This window comes from Sinocyclocheilus rhinocerous, unplaced genomic scaffold (genome assembly GCF_001515625.1).
Source record: "Sinocyclocheilus rhinocerous isolate Xijiao unplaced genomic scaffold, SAMN03320098_v1.1 scaffold984, whole genome shotgun sequence".
NCBI lineage: Eukaryota > Metazoa > Chordata > Actinopteri > Cypriniformes > Cyprinidae > Sinocyclocheilus > Sinocyclocheilus rhinocerous.
This window is the reverse complement of record NW_015643603.1, coordinates 934,275-950,454: the sequence shown is the minus strand read 5'-3', so window position 1 is coordinate 950,454 and position 16,180 is coordinate 934,275. Positions and strand designations below refer to the sequence as shown.

Here is a 16,180-nt window from a genome sequence, read left to right as displayed (position 1 = left end):
TTTTTTTTTTTTTTGCATAGTCCAACTTCTTTTCTACACAATACTGTCTTATTTTTCATTCCCAAACCCATTAATAAACCAGTTTAAAACATTCTCTACTATTCTTACTTTTCCATCTTCTGACTTACACGGTCACCCTGGATTTACACTGGTGCTCTCACAATTCTCGTTCTTTCTCATACACAATAGTCTTAGATTTAACCCAATTGGGTTCAGAGTTTGGTCTCAGGTCCTCGTGCTGTCAGAACAGGGAAAGAACTGCGTATTTTGGCAACTTCCATTGCACACAGATGACCGAACACTTTATTATACCAATCAGGAGAGCGCCCCCTGTGGGACACAAATACATAAGATTAAAATTAATGACAGCCCTTTTTTTTTTTTTTAACCTTAAACCGCATAAACACATTTCATTACACCAAATACACAAAATACTGTTCTTTTTAGCAGCATCATATGACCCCTTTAATATAATTGTAAACATAAGCCTGCTAAATTTTGTTCAGTATATTGTAGAGACCCAAAAAAGCATGCAGTAATGTGCCTGAGTGATGTAGCAAACCATCTGTAAAGTGTCTTACCGTAGGTCAGCTCTGCAGTAGTGCGTGAGCCGAGACCGCCCCATTCCACATGGCTCAATAAAGATGCGCGATGTCAAAAGCACAGCCCGTAATCCTGCCTCCAGCTGGACGTTATCATGATCCACAGAGGAAGACACAAGAACGCACACTCCTTTTGGAAGATCACTACACCAACGTCTGCAACACAAAACGCTACATTTAGATCAGTGGGTCACAACTTGGAGGCCAGGGCCCACTAGTACCCCTTTTCCACCAGAATAGTTCATGTTCTGGATTGTCGGCCAGGCGAACTGAAGCTGCGTGTTTCCACAGACTTGAGAAACGAATGGTGACACAACACTGCTGTGTGTTGTTTACCTCACTATAACCAGTCAAAAGCAAACACTGCATGTCCTGGGAGCTATTCTAGTGAACTGACAGCTCTCATAACTGCCGGTACTCTCTTCAGTCCTTGCTGGAGTGATAACAAAACTGAAACTGCTGATTCAATCGCTCTCTTGCATGACAGGTCTCGCTCTCACACAGCAGCACAGCACAAATCCGTGCCTCCTGGGATATGGCCCAGAACCCCCTTTTCATTCAGTGGAAACGTGCATGAACGCTTCAAGAGTTGGCAAAACGCTGAAAGTAGACTCCTCTAACTTTCAAGGGGGTCTCAAGATGACTAAAAATGTTAAAATTAATAAATTGTTACTAATATATCAAAACGAACTTTGAATCAAATATTATATTAAATATACATTAATATGGTAAAAATTGCAAAAATAATAAAATCCCCCTCAATAACTTTAACTGAAGGACATACATTTCTGAAATCACAAAATGAATTGGTGGTTAATTTATTTCTATCAATACTCAAAGTTTAAAAACAAACTGCTTTTACATAATTACAGAAGAAATACTGGAAATAGCCTATAAATAAATAAATAAACAGCCTATGAATACTGTGTTGGATAATGAGGAGCCTTAAATATATATTTTAAAAATATACATATATTGTATACACACATTTACTGAGCAAACACATTTAACACAAGTATTAATGCATATATATATATATATATATATGATGTTTTTAACCTAACAATCCTAAAGGATCATAATGGGATCCCAAAACAATCTTCATAGAAATTGAGATCTTTTTTCAAGCAGATTCTTATGTGATCCTATTAGGGTTCTAAATGGCAATAATTTGAATTAGAAAACCTGTACATTCAAGATTTTTCAGCTATGGCTCAGTTTGTTAGTTATGGATGTGGCACAATAAAAACCAACTAAATCTGATCACAACTAAAAAAAATTGTAGTTTCTTCCAGCTATGTACCTGAGCACTATGAAGTTTCTACGAGGATGTGGAGCCATGCTGTCTGTGATGTAATGAAAAACCTCTGTGTTGTTTTCCAAAGTCTCAATGACTCGACTGTGCAGAAGGTCTTCATCCCACAGGTGGCGCTCTCGCAGAACCCGCTGCAGCACCACAGCTGGCGGGGCCTCTATCTCCACAGAAACGCGCCATAAACGCATCGGGTGCCCGTCTCCTACCTGCAAACAAAATTGCATTAAATGTTAAGGGTCAAAACTACCATAATGAAAGTATAACACACAATAATGCAGATGGCTTTGAAAGTTCTGGAAGTGGTTCTGTAGTTTTTGGAAATACTAGAAAAAGAGCGTATCTGTGCATGTCTCACAGTGGACCACCACAATGAACTCTATAAAATGATCCACAGATTGAATCTAAGAGAGACCATTTCAGCAGGTGAGCTGACGGCAGATGGTTTAAGCCCCGGTGTGTGCCAACAGTTCTCATGGTGCTTGGGCGTCTGATATTTTCAGGTTAAATCTAAGGGGAGACTGCAAGTTGATTGCCTTTTTAAAAGCCACATACTTTACAAAATAAACAGGTGGCATTAAAATAGTTTTTTTTTTTTAAGCACAAGTCTATACATGTTTATAAAAACAATAAGCAATCCTCAGTGACCTTGTTTGTGTCTCTACTGAAAGTGCCTAGCATGACTGAAATGTGATAAATCAGTTAATTTCACACATATAAACATCTTTTCTTGTTATTCTGACACAATTTGTCACAAATCAGTGGGCAGGACTGGGAATCTTTCTCGAGAGATCATAAACACTGGAATTATCAGAACGGTTTGGCATCAGCAAGAAGATAAAAAACAGCAGGGTTTCAAAGAGGTTTCATGTATTATGTAAAATAATGATATTAAAATTTAATTTGCTTTTGCTGTTCTGCAAAGTTGTTGCTATAATCTGCCCTAAAACTGTATAACTGAACTGTAAATAACACGTAAGAAAGCATATTAACAACACCTCCCATACGGATGTGTGATGGATGTGTTTTATTAATGATCCAGATATCCGAGGTAAATTCTGAATGTCTATAAGAACAGCCAAAAGCCATTAAGTGATTTCTGAACCCAGGGGCGTGTTTAGAGTTTTGGGGGTCCCAAGCAAGCAGTCCTTAGGGGCCACCCTCAGTAGAAATCGCGTTTCTTGGGGGCAGGGGCATCATGCACTTAGAATTTTTGAGGGTGCACCAGGGGGGGTTAATGTGACACAGCAGGCACCAAAGTCCTGTATAACCGATGTAGGCCAACTGGTTTTATTTCATTTTTCCTTTTTTTTAAAAAAATATAATAAATAAATATAATGAATAATAAATATTCCCAAACTTGTTAACTATATCATGAAATATCTTGATTCTCGAATATGTAAATGAAATTTGCATCTATAACGGGCGATGGACAAGTAGCCTAATGTAAGTGTAATCTATTACCTACGCATAAAACCCGTCTTTTTACTTTACTTTACTTATGGGTGTCATGTAATAAAATATTTTTAATATGACTGATTTTGTATTTAATGTGAATTTAATAAAAACATTGTACGTTACTAATTATAATGCTTTCATTGTACAGAAAGTAAGCCAAGAACATTTACATTATCAAATAACATTTTCATTGACTTAAATCTAGTGTGAGTTTAAGCACTCGCAAAAAACTCCTGTGAAGCAGTCTACACTGTGAAATGAATTCAGTCAGAGAGCACAAACCTCCGCGGCGTTTCAGCGATGACTAATCTGAACGCTTCTGATTAGACATTGCATTCATAAGTTCAACAGAATCGTCTGTGATTGTTTTAATGCGCAACTCTGCAAAAACACGTAAAAAGAAGATACGATGCAACATGAGCATAATGCCGCAAGCGTCGTTTTTATTGTAATTAAACCATTACTGTCTTTTAGTTTATAGTTTTGCATTTCCTGTCAAAATAAAAATATCTGAACCTCACAAACATGCATGGTGTCATGCATGGTGGTTGAGGGAATTAAACTGAACACCTTCAATGAATTTTTAACAGAAATTAAAGAAATCAAGACAAATTCTGCTACAAAATTAAGGAAAATATATTTAAATCAAGCCGCAGGTGTCTTCCCTCTATGATAACCATGTATTTTCATCAAACCACAGAACATTCTTCAAGCTTGTTTCTCATCTCAGCTACAGTTTGCCAGAAATGATCAGTCACATTAGTGTTGTCAAAAGACCCGGTATTTCGGTACCAAGTCGGTACTAAAAAATTTAAAACGTTACGGTACCAGGTTTTCTTAAGTACCGGTGGTACCGAGTACCCGGTCAACCCGGTTCTTGATGCGAAACTTGTTTATTTTTTTCATACTTTTATTACTTGTGGGAAAACTTGAAACACTTTTAAATAAGTATAAAGAATGGCATTGGTTTTGTACATTTAATTTTTGTTTAACGTTATTAATAAAAATGTTGTTCAATTAGCATGTTTTTGTGTTTTGCTTTGGTACCGAAATTGGTACCGAGAACCGTGGATTTTCACTGGTATTGGTACCGAATACTGAAATTTTGGTACCGTGACAACACTAAGTCACATGACATTTTAGCAGTGACTTTCTCCTCTTCCAGAGCCACTCTAAAGCTGTGACTGATGAAGGACCCTGGAAACAGTTGCATGCACAATCTCTTCCAGTCCCAGTCACTAAAACCTGTAACCTTTATGCATAGTCACTTTGTTGAGGACAGCCTGCCGTAGATAGATTTACAGCTGTCCCACGCTCCTTTCCATTTCTTAATAATGTCTAAATTGATTTAACCACACTCCGATGGATATTCAGTGACTTGGAAATGTGCTTGTATCCATCCTAGCTTCATGTCTTTCTATTCCTCTTTCACGGAGTTGCTGAGAGTGCTTCTTTTTTCTTCACGGTCCAAGTGCTGCCACAATATTGACTCACCAAACAGCTGCAGGGCTGTATTTATGCATAAATGCAACATATTGCAAAAAAAAAAAAAGCTTTCTTTAATTTTTTTTTATTATTATTATTTTTAAAATAGAAATGTGATTCACTGCTGTAAATGTGCTGCACCGTTTCGCTTTTAAGGTTGCCAATGTTATAAATGAGCATCCAAAGTTTACGATGATCTTAAAGTTGGCATGAAATGAAAATACACCCTATTTTCTAAACACCATGTTATTGATCTTATTTTGCATGATTCATCTATGCATGTTAAATTGTATTAATTAAATAAAATTAATCCTTAATTTAGTCTGGTTAAATTCCACCACCTCCCTTCAAACAACAACCTCTGGATAGAACCACGTCCCCACCCTACATTTTTCTTCCAATAATGCGTTTCACTCAAATGTACGTCACAAGTCACTACTTCCATTTCACTGCGACTTTAAGAGTGTCTGCGTTTGTTGTGTGAACCTGTCATAATGTATTGTGGAGCTGTTAAAATGATATATATATATATATATATATATATGTGTGTGTGTGTGTGTCATAAAGCTAAACTGCATCTAAACTGCAGTAGTGCTTCCGCATTAGTGCTTCTGAGAGTATCGCTACCTTTTTATAAGCCAGCTCAGTGTTGTCGGGGCCGTGGGCATGGTGCCAGCCTTTACTGCGCTCAGATGCCTCTCTGAGAAGACACTGAATGTTGTCTTCTAGGTATGCCCGGTAATCCACTGGCTCGCCCAGGGCATTCACCCCAAGCCCGTGCAGAGGCAGCGGCTGAGCGTCAGCAGCCACATAAGAATTCCTAGACTGAAGCATCATTTCATGCGGGATCTGCAGAAAGAAACAGTGACAGAAAGCTGATCAGTGCAAAAATGAGCTGCTCCCTGTTCCCACAAATGAATCCTGCCACTACTAATGTAGACAAGATATGCAAAATGACTTAAAATGGCATGACATCAGAACTCAAACATCAGAAATTAAAAAGTGGTTACCTGGAATAGTTTCTTGCATTCAGTGATCATGTGACTAAGGCAGTGTGTGGCAGCCGTGTTCTCACTCAGGTCCTTGTGGTCTGGTTTGGCTCTTCCCTTCCTGCTCATGAGCCTGTAACAAAACAGAACATAAACAGTGACCAAAGAAAAAGACACAAACAAAAAAAAAAGTTGAAAAAAATTGACAAGAAAACAGGTCAATTTCATTCCATGAGAGATCAGGATGTTCACAATAGACAATTAGTTGTTTTGGAAAATTGAGCAAGTCATTTCTTATTCCATTCTGTTACGTCGGGGCCTTTCCATTGACTTCTTATTATGTTAGGTCACTTTTCTCATAGGGACCTTGGCTGGTCCTGCAATGAAGGCAAAACCTGACTCACACACACCTTGGTGAAGCGCCATCTTTCTTGGAGGCATTCAGGTGCAGTATGGAGGGTGCGAGACAGACAGCCAGACTCTCCGCAGTCATTTGGTTTTCCTGCGCAGATGCAATGTCACTGAGGAAATAGAGCAACGTCTGTAGAACCTCTCTGTTCTCATCTGGCAGCAGAATCACGGCTGCTTGAATGGCCTGTAAGCGCTGCTCCGCTGGAACGACTACACACACACATACACACCGGGGAGAGAGCTGTAGAGCTGATTGAAGCAATGATGAGTTTGGTACATAAAAAAAAAAGTGAACTTGCAAGCAGTAAAAAAATTGTGAGGCTGTGTGTGTGTCACATACACTGGTACACATGCAGAAAAGTGTCTGTAAGTTTGGAGGTGAGCACGGGTTCAGGCAGATCCCTAAAGTACTGTTTAATCAGGTCAGCCACGTCATAAGCTGATTGGCCCTGGTAGGTCACATGATCGGGGGAATTCTCATTGAGCTGCCTGAGGGCCTGGATTCGGGATTTAACCCCTGATTTCCGGAATATTCCCACCTGCAGAGAAGAATTAGAGATAAGAAGCAGAAGGGGGGGGGTTGTATGGCTGTGTGAGTGCTTTTGCTTGCATACAGACCTTCTCTAGACACTGGCTGCGTAGGTATCTCATCGCCTGCTGGATGCTCTGAGGCAGAGGCTGACCAGTTCGCTGAACGTTTACGATTGGCGGAACTCCAAACACGTGTTTATCTTTGTAATCTGGAAATTTGGAACGCTTCATAAACTTCGGAACCACCCTGACCAATGACAGAGAAAAAATAATATATTAATGATATTATATTATATTTTATTTGGATCATACAGTACAAACATTTTTTTATTATATTATATTATATTTTATTTGGATCATACAGTACAAAACTTTGGAAGCATCCAATTATTTATTTACTCGATTTATTTAATTATTTACTGACAAATTTTTTGTTTATATATTGACAAATATACGGATATACTTTTATTATGTAATATATTCATGTATAAATGAGAAAAGGAGGTTTAAAAAGCACAACAGTACAAGAACCCAATATATGGATGCCCAGAATAAAACCGGCAAGGTCATATCATTGTAAGATAAATTCAAAATCACCGCAGCAGGCTGTAGTGCGTGAGCAAGAGCAAATGGAATTGCAGTATGTATAAACCAGGTGAAAATTGGATCTGTTTGCGGTCTATGACACTGACGCCGGCCTTTAACTGTGGGGTGTGTGGGAATGGACGAAAGAGGAAAGATAATGCCTCCTCGGTCACTGGTGCAGAATGAAATGAATCATCTTTAGATCTGCGAGCCATGACAGTGTCTGATAGACCTATAAGCTTCTCATCAGAAGCCGTTTCCTGCAGCTGAAGTTCAAAATGGACAAATGTAAAAATTATAAACCAATTTACACTCCGTTTCTGCAATGCCAAATAGAAAATTACTGGATAACGGAAGAGTGTGTGTGCGTATATCTGCATGTGTATACATAAACAGAACTGTAATTTTAGCTCTGTTGGCAGAGGTGGATATGGAATGTAATTTTCATAAGCAATAAAAAGCCAGCAGGGGAACAGATAGAGAGAGAGACAGAAAGATGCTGTCATTAACCGCATCTGTTAGAGCTGTTTTACTCAACTGATTGTGTCATTAAAAAACACTTTTGGCAGAAATGAGATTTCCTGTGTCAGACATAAGAGAGCATTAATGCCACAACTGACCTCATGAGTCAGAGAATGTGTCCAACGCATCAATATGTGCACAGTACAAAATCACTCTCATTTTTTGGGGAGAGGAACATGCCTTGAGCTACCATCTTGTGGGTTATTTAGAAAGTGTGTGACAATGTATGAGTATGTGCGAATGTGCTTTCTCACCAATTCCAGCCGTGTTTGCTGGTGTCTGTGTGTTTCTCCAGGATGGCAGTCAGTCGTAAAAGGCTGAATTTCTGCAGTAGATTGAGTTGGGCAGCTGACTGCCTGTTGATTTCTAAAGACGCTGAGGTCACGCTCGGACGATGAGAGTTCTGGAAACTGTGCCAGCGCAACTTTCTAAGGATAGAGAAATGGGTGGAAAAACGACAACAATGAACGGATAAACAGATGGATATAAAGGCAGGCACATTCACTCTCTTGGATGTAAGAGACACATGTAAACTTCTTGAAAAAAAGTATCTTTACGTGACAAAATACCTCTGGTGAATGATACCACAAACTGTAATAATGTTCTTGATTATATTTGATTTTAAGAAAAAGTCAATTTGCCTAAAATCGCAATGTGCCTCCCTCTTCTGATACTTACTCCAGTCAGTGTGTTGCTCTAAGAGCAGTTTAGCGCCCATGAACCACTCTATTGACCCTGAGTGTGACAGGTGTCAATCTGATTCAGCCACTCATCCATATGTTCTGGACCTGCCCTGCAGCTGCCTTGTCTTTATGTACTTACCAATTTTGTATTGCTTGGTTAACATAGTAGGATTGCATTTATGTGAATTGCACTCAATGTTTTTCTTTCCTTTTCCTTTTTTTGTTATGTATTTTTTAAATAATAATAAAAAAATGTTTGCGCTCACTATTACTAATTTTACTGAAGTTTTTTTTCCTCTATTGTCACTTTTTTCCTGTCTTTCCCTATAAATCATAAAAAAAGAAAAAACCTGCAAAGTGCATAAGATTTTAAGTCTTATTTTCAGAATGTACGTGTTTCTTATCAAACTGGCACATGTTTTTTCATCTTAAGTATAAAATTTTGTGAGGTTTATTGTTAAAAGACAAAAACTGCCAATAGGATAACTAATTACTAAAATAGATATATACAGTAATATTATCTTGCACTATTTTGCTTTATAAAGTAGTAAATAAATCTTATTTTAAGAATGTTTAGATATCTTTTATTGCAAACCAAGACTGAATAAAACAAAAATCCAGAAAATGTATTTTTCCAGTGAACAGATTTGGTTTACCCCAGGGTTCCATAATAGGTCCTGTAATCTTCATCAGTGATGAGTTTGCATGAAAGTGGAATTATGTTTTTAATATGGAAAAAAATTTAAATCCCAAACACAGTTGAGCTGCAAGTAGGCTTTCAAGGTACACACAGCTGTCACTGTCTCCAGACAGTTTACCAAAAGACAAATTGAGTGGCATGTATCTCGCTCTCTATCACATTCTTTCACAGCACTAGAAACTCCTTGTCTAGATAAGTGCTAACTGCACTCACAAGTGTGGACAAGCCAGAATTCCCTAAATTAACCTTACGTTAATTTAACCATCAGTTTTACTCACCTGTTGGGTCTCGTGAGTGATGCCCCCACCCCTGAGTCCCTCCTCTCTCTCATTCCTCCTTCTCCTTCATTCACAGAGTTTCCTGGACTATCATAATCGCTCACTGTCGTCCCGACATCCGACATAGATTGCTCATCATAGTTCAGACTGCTGGGTAAAGTTGTGTCCGTCGTAGATTCTGTCTCCACATTCGATTGGTCTTGTGGTTGAATGCCGAGCGAGCGCGACCATTCATCGATGTTGTGCTGTAGCCCATGTACATGCTGTAGAATGTCATCCAGATGCTGGAAGGCTTTCTCTTTTCCAGGGTCAAAAATGTCACATGGACTGCCAGGTGTCTCTGGAACATTGTCGTAAATGCTTCCAATTGAGCTCATAGAGTTCCTCCTTCTCCCAAAACCTGAGAGAAAGTCTTGCGACCCACTGCGACTAACGCTTCCATCCACGGACAGGTCTCCATCTTCTCCTGCCCAGTCAGTATGGTCAGGACTTTGAGAAACAGACAGCGGACAGAGACTTTCAATTGAGAGAGACTTGGGGAAAGTTCCAGGCTTGTGGTCAAAGGGGAGGTGGACCACACGATCCTCTTTCCTCTGACGGTTGATTTGATTGGTTAACTTGGGCATCTCCCAAGTTAACTGGTAGTCTTCCAGGTAAAGGCATGCTCTATGAGGCTTGTGCAGAGTGTGCTTCTGGCTAACGTTACTGCGGCATATTGTATGTGACCTCCATGCCACATCTTTGGCAATTCTGCGCTTATTTGTGGTTTGACCAGGTAAACTTGCGTTGGATGTACAGTGCAGACCAGAGGGTGGCTGGTGTTGAGTTACCTTTGAAATGCTCTTTGGAACTGTCTCTCTCTCACAATCCCGCTTCTTTACTGATTCCTTCCTCCGTAAAAAAGATCTAGAAGGACGCTTCGGCTTCTCTCTTACGGACGGCAAAGAAGATGAGGATCCGGTGTCGTCATTTTCATCGTGGCCTGTTGAGACGCAAACTAACGATGCTCCTTCACCCACTGTGACGTCACTAAAAGCTGCAACCTCTGGAGAAGTTGTTTCCCGTGCACTGTCTAAGCTCAAGCTGCTAGCACTGAGGTCGGAGGTCAATGAGGTGACTTCTAGGAGACTAATGTCACTCAGCACGCTATCACTACTGCCTGAGGGTCGTAAGGTCGAGGCCCGGTTGCCAGGGGGGACAGGGGACGGTGAGAGAGTGCAGAGACGGGACCAAGTTTTACTCTCACGCTGAAAAGCCCAGCGGGAGCTAAGGGCGCATGCGTCATCCTCCTCTGAGTCCTCACTCTGCTGACAGCAGCACACAAACACGCACATTTAGATAATGAAAAGCTTTCTCCATTTTTGAAAGTATTAAGAACTAAATTGGCTAACCAAGAGAACCAGAATTCACTCTACTAAAAATAGCAAAAACACAAGGGCATAGATGAGTTTTAAAAGGATTGTTAAACTTAAGTTTAAAAGCTACTATCTAGTGGAAGTCAAAGCTAATGAAAAGAGACAAGCAAAGAGCAGTTGTCAGCAAACTATCAGATCACATAATTGAATTAGAAGTGGATGGTATGTTTGTTTGTTTACCTGTTTACACTGGAAATGAACCTCTAAGCTCATCGCAGCACATTTGTTCAGGGTTATTAGCCTCCTAAACACACACACATAGACACAAGGAAGAGCATATTTGAGTGCTGTAGGATTTAAATTCACATGAAATTTGCTTGTATATTCTTGGTTGGTGGGGCGGGTTGGCATAGTGGTTAAAATTTGTGAAAAGTGGTAGGCTGAATTTTTAAACATGAAAATAACCTTTCAGAATTTGGTTACAAAATACAAAACTTCACAAATATCGACATCGGAGAAAAGTCAGTTTTTGTAAAACATATGCCAAGTGAATAAATGCGCAAAGTCACAAAACCAAAGACCCTCCCCCTTGTTGAAATTCATTCACAGGTGGTGATCTGGTATAGTAAAATCAGGTGTAAATGGAGTCTCCCTTTAATGATGAAAATTATTCATTTTATACATGGTATTTAACAAAAATATTTTGCTTTCATATTGCAAACCATTCACTAGTTTTGTATTAGCTGCTCAGTACATCACACATTTAAAATGATTAAAAATAAAAATTCAAATGATGTGCAAAATCATTCATTTTCATTGACTACAGACTTGCTTTCTGATCATTGATCTCTATATATAGATTACAGATATATATGAAATTATCTATATTATAGATCTGTTTCCACCATGTTTCACATTGGCACACACCCCTTACAACATAATTTGGCAACTCATGTATTATCAAGAACTCGAGACTTTCACACTAGTAAATATGACTTCTCTTGGTCATTCAATGTTTGGAAATCATAATTACATAAATACCAACCTCATTTAAAAGGCACATTAATATCAGGTGTTAATGGGGCCAGTGTGTCCTTGAGCGAGACATTTAACCTCCGTTCACCTCAAGGGGACTATCCCTTTAATTGGTGTACTATTAGTCACATTGCATAAAATTGCCAGCTAAATTACATCTTATTTTAAGTACATACTATATGTTCTTGTGGTTAAGACTAAATTACAAAGTAAAAGAGTGATGCAAATATGGACACTATTTAGCTTAATTTGTTGTTATTCTGTCAGCAATTTATCCAAGCCACAAAGTTCATTCAGTGAGTGTGTTTGTGTGTGTTTTTCTTGATGTTGACCGAGCCCTGATGATGCTCCCAGATCAACTGCATTAATGCCACACTTGACAGAGTGATCTATGAGCCCATGTCTCTTTTTTAGAATGGTTTGAACTTGACACCACTCTCCCTCCATCTGTGCCCGATCAGCTCTAACATGACAGAACTTTTGTTAGAGGTAGAGAGGCATTCATCACCATGTCATTATCTGATTATCACTCGGTTTACAGTCGATGTGAGTGGCCTTGAAAGCACGCAAGTAAGCGATGCGTTCATGAGCATTTGGTCCTCTCGGTTAATTTGTGCATTCAATTTACGCTGTGAGATCTCATTCTGCCTGTGTGTATATGTAAGAAGATGAATTATTATCGCGTATATGAATGTCACCTCATGATTTAGCTGTGAAAATCATCAGAGTTGAAGTACAAACACTGTGAGAGACAGAGAAATATAGCCCAAAACAGCCAGTATGAACATGTAGAAGCATAAATGACCATTCATTTTGACTGATGGAGTCAATTCGCACCAATGCTCACAGTAGTAACACGTATAGGCACACCATAGTGTTTTGGCGCCAGTGGCCACAGGATTTCTTTTGGACATAATGCTTTTTTTGCATGACAGACCAAAACTAATCCTAGAAAACACAAACACACAAGATGAGAGTGTGTTTGCTGTGGCATTTGAGATACAGATAACAAAAGAGTGTGTGAGTTTGTGCACATCAATATATTAAACTAATTAGTCTGTGAATAATGAGTAAGAAGACAATAAGAATAAAGAGCGTTAACAATAGGCTAGCAAGGCGCTCGCAAGCACACAAACATTCACAAAGAGTTTTAGCTGTGTGCATCATTAGATTAGATTTTTGCTGGTGTGCTTGTCTGCTTTTTCGAAGGAATTAAAAAAATTCTGATTATTCAGAATAGGGACCAAACCTGAAACTCCATAATGGGAAATAGATAAAACATGTGAGATTGTGTCTTTTAGATTTTGTTTTCAGCTCAAGCATTAATACATGGTACTAGCAACACCAAGGTCATGGGTTCGACTCCCAGAGAATGTGAGAGCTGATAAAATGTACAACTTCAATGCAATCTTAATGCACCTGCAGAATGTATAAATGTAAATTTGAACTTTGGTCATCTTACAAAACAGCAGGGCGGCACTCCAGACCATCCAAATTCAAAAACATTCAAATGTCGTCCTTCCTTCCTTTAAGGCTTTCTAAAGACTGTTTTAAGAGAGACAGAAGAGAGGGAACAGGAAATTCTTCGCGGGCAAAGAACTATAATAAATACATACTGCTCCCTATAGACCTGATTTTTAAACTTGAAAAATAAATAAATAAAACATATTGGTTATTTTTGTCTTTTAGTAGCAATCTTGCTTTAAGCCCTGGTTAATTTATGACGCTGATCTTTTAAATCAACACAATCACAATGTAACGCTAACCACTAGGCTATGGCTCCAACCTAAATGTCTTTGTTCATTTACAGTCACTGCCTCAGCAGTATAGACATTTAGTCAAGGAAAATGCCCTGCAAAAATACACTTGCACTACCAGATGAATAAGGCTCATAGCGGTTTCCAGTAAACAGCTGACTGACAGCATGAAATTTCACCTCTGCATTTTTGATGAACTAGACTGCCAAGTATACCTCATCTTAAAGCTATTTGCTAACATGGCCACACTGACATATTCACTCAAGCAGCAAGACAGGCTCTGCATGGAGCAAAGTCACAGAGACACAGTCAGGGATTTTTAAGTGCACTAGTGAGCTGCTGGGGCTGAAACACAAACAGATGAGCTCATCTTGTCACTAATGCAAGAGGGTCATTGAGTGTGTGACGGCCAGAATACATTCAATACAACAATACAACAATTGATTCTGCAAAAGGAGATTGATTTTTATAATGCTGTTGCAAGAGTGAACACCTTAACCAGGAACTTTGAATCAACATAACATACTAATACAAAGTAAGCACACTAGGGGTTGTGGGTTATACCAGTACTAAAGCAAGGTGCTTTACACAGTCACAATGTTTCTAAAATTTGAGACTTTAAGACCTGCATAAATAAAATTAGGACTGTATGTCCATACAGAACAAACATGTACAATATCAAAATAAATCATTTATCGCAGATGCTTTTACTTCATTAAACAGACTGGGGCATATATTCAATTGCAAAACAGGTTAACTGCAAGCTTAAAATACTCAAGACATATTATATTCAATATGTACTGATACATCAATACATACTAAACTTAGGTCAAGAGATACCAGATTTTACATGATACTGTGTTTAAAGAAAGACAATTAACAGGTTATTGTAACAATATAGTATGGGATATAGTCAAATCTATATATTGAATGTGTAAAATAATGGTCTTAGCCTCTCCTTTTTGTGGCAGGGCAACCCAGACAGAAGCTACAAGAGTTTGCATTAAATTAAATGATACAGCTAAATTAAATGATACAGCATAACCAAAATCCCAATAATATCCAGGGGAAAAAAAGCATAATGCGGGACTTACAAACAAGCCTGAAATACACCTTGATATTTTGAAATGTCTTGGCATACTACCAGCTGCACATTCAAAAAGATGGTTATAAGAGTGCATATTTTATCTCCACATACAATATATTACAATAAAGTCCATAAAGTAAACATGGTCATAATTCATCGATAGGAGATCATGAATAATAGGTTGTCACAAATGTGTGCTAATCTAATCGGTGACTGTAAACTGCTCCGAAACCGCACGACTCTAGAACGTGCAACAGCAGCACATACTGAATTTGAAATGTGCAGTGCTCGTAAGTATTTAATTAAATCATCACTTTTTGAAGTTGAATAATCACATTTGGTTGTATTGGAATTAACCTTTTTCTGTCCTTAAATTTAACTTAAAATTATAATTAATACTTTTATCATACCATTAAAGATATTTATGACTTTAAAACAACTGAACAAACTGAATTTAAAACATTTTAAGATGAAGAACCCTGCACCGTAATGGGTATAATACTTATAAAGTGTATACCCTGAATGTAAGTCGCTTTGGATAAAAGTATTAGGGCTGGGTGATATGTCAAAAATATCTTATCGATAATCGCCTTAAAAATATCTAGAACGATATTATCCGATATATCCGATAATCCGATATCCGTTAATATCGTCTACCTAAGCTTAGGCATGGGCCGATTACCGGTTTCAAGGTATACCGCAATTTGAAAATTTCACTGTTTCAAAACCGCTAATATTTTCCGTTATATCGTTCCTGTAAATAAACCAATTCTACTGTTCCTAATATTCTGTATGTTGCTCAAAAACAAAATATATTGTGTTCGGCGGAAAACAGTTTTTGTTTTTTACCCAGTCATTAAAAAATAACACATTTTAGAGCTGTAACGACAATACCGTGATACTGTGAAACTTTGTGATATTTTTGCTTAAGGTTATCATACCGTCAAAATCTCATCCCGGCCCATGCCTACCTAAGCCCCCCCCCCCCCATGCCCCGCCCCCGCCGAGACAACATTGCCGACATGCACCATAAACACACACCATGTTCAGTTTGGTCTTAATTATTGCCACAAAGTTTGGTTTTACTTTTCGTAGTTTGTGCTTAAACTAACAGAAAACATTAGCTTTGCTGTTGTTTTGGTGTTGCTAATATTTTCCACTCTGTTCTTACCAAATTTGTGTTTGAAATTAATTTTGTTTTGTGAGGAGAACTTTTGAGGAAAAATAATAGAACCCAATTTTAACTTTCTGGCGGTGATTGAAAGAATGATAAATGCATGTTGATGTCATATAGTAATTTCTTGAATAAAATATGCCTGTTTTCTGATGTTTCTCTTTCTTTTTGATATTTATCATGTATGACTAAAATCATGCAGGGATTAAAAACGAA

The 16,180-nt window shown here is 38.3% G+C and overlaps 1 protein-coding gene across 4 annotated transcripts in view; it reads right to left on the bottom strand.

Annotated features, from left to right (window-relative positions):
• The window catches only part of LOC107757534 (stAR-related lipid transfer protein 13-like), a 58,470-nt gene continuing 42,290 nt past the window's right edge, over positions 1-16,180 (bottom strand). For 3 of the 4 annotated variants that reach the window (XM_016575042.1, XM_016575040.1, XM_016575043.1), the window contains 11 exons: positions 11,152-11,215; positions 9,557-10,863; positions 8,150-8,323; positions 6,876-7,035; positions 6,598-6,796; positions 6,257-6,467; positions 5,868-5,979; positions 5,485-5,706; positions 1,906-2,123; positions 582-758; positions 1-330 (listed from right to left, as the gene is read on the bottom strand). In XM_016575042.1, the coding sequence (XP_016430528.1) occupies positions 213-330; positions 582-758; positions 1,906-2,123; positions 5,485-5,706; positions 5,868-5,979; positions 6,257-6,467; positions 6,598-6,796; positions 6,876-7,035; positions 8,150-8,323; positions 9,557-10,863; positions 11,152-11,215 (2,962 nt within the window). In that variant the 3' untranslated portion in view covers positions 1-212. The remainder of the gene's footprint in view (positions 331-581; positions 759-1,905; positions 2,124-5,484; positions 5,707-5,867; positions 5,980-6,256; positions 6,468-6,597; positions 6,797-6,875; positions 7,036-8,149; positions 8,324-9,556; positions 10,864-11,151; positions 11,216-16,180) is intronic. The other variant, XM_016575041.1, reaches the window with a different exon arrangement.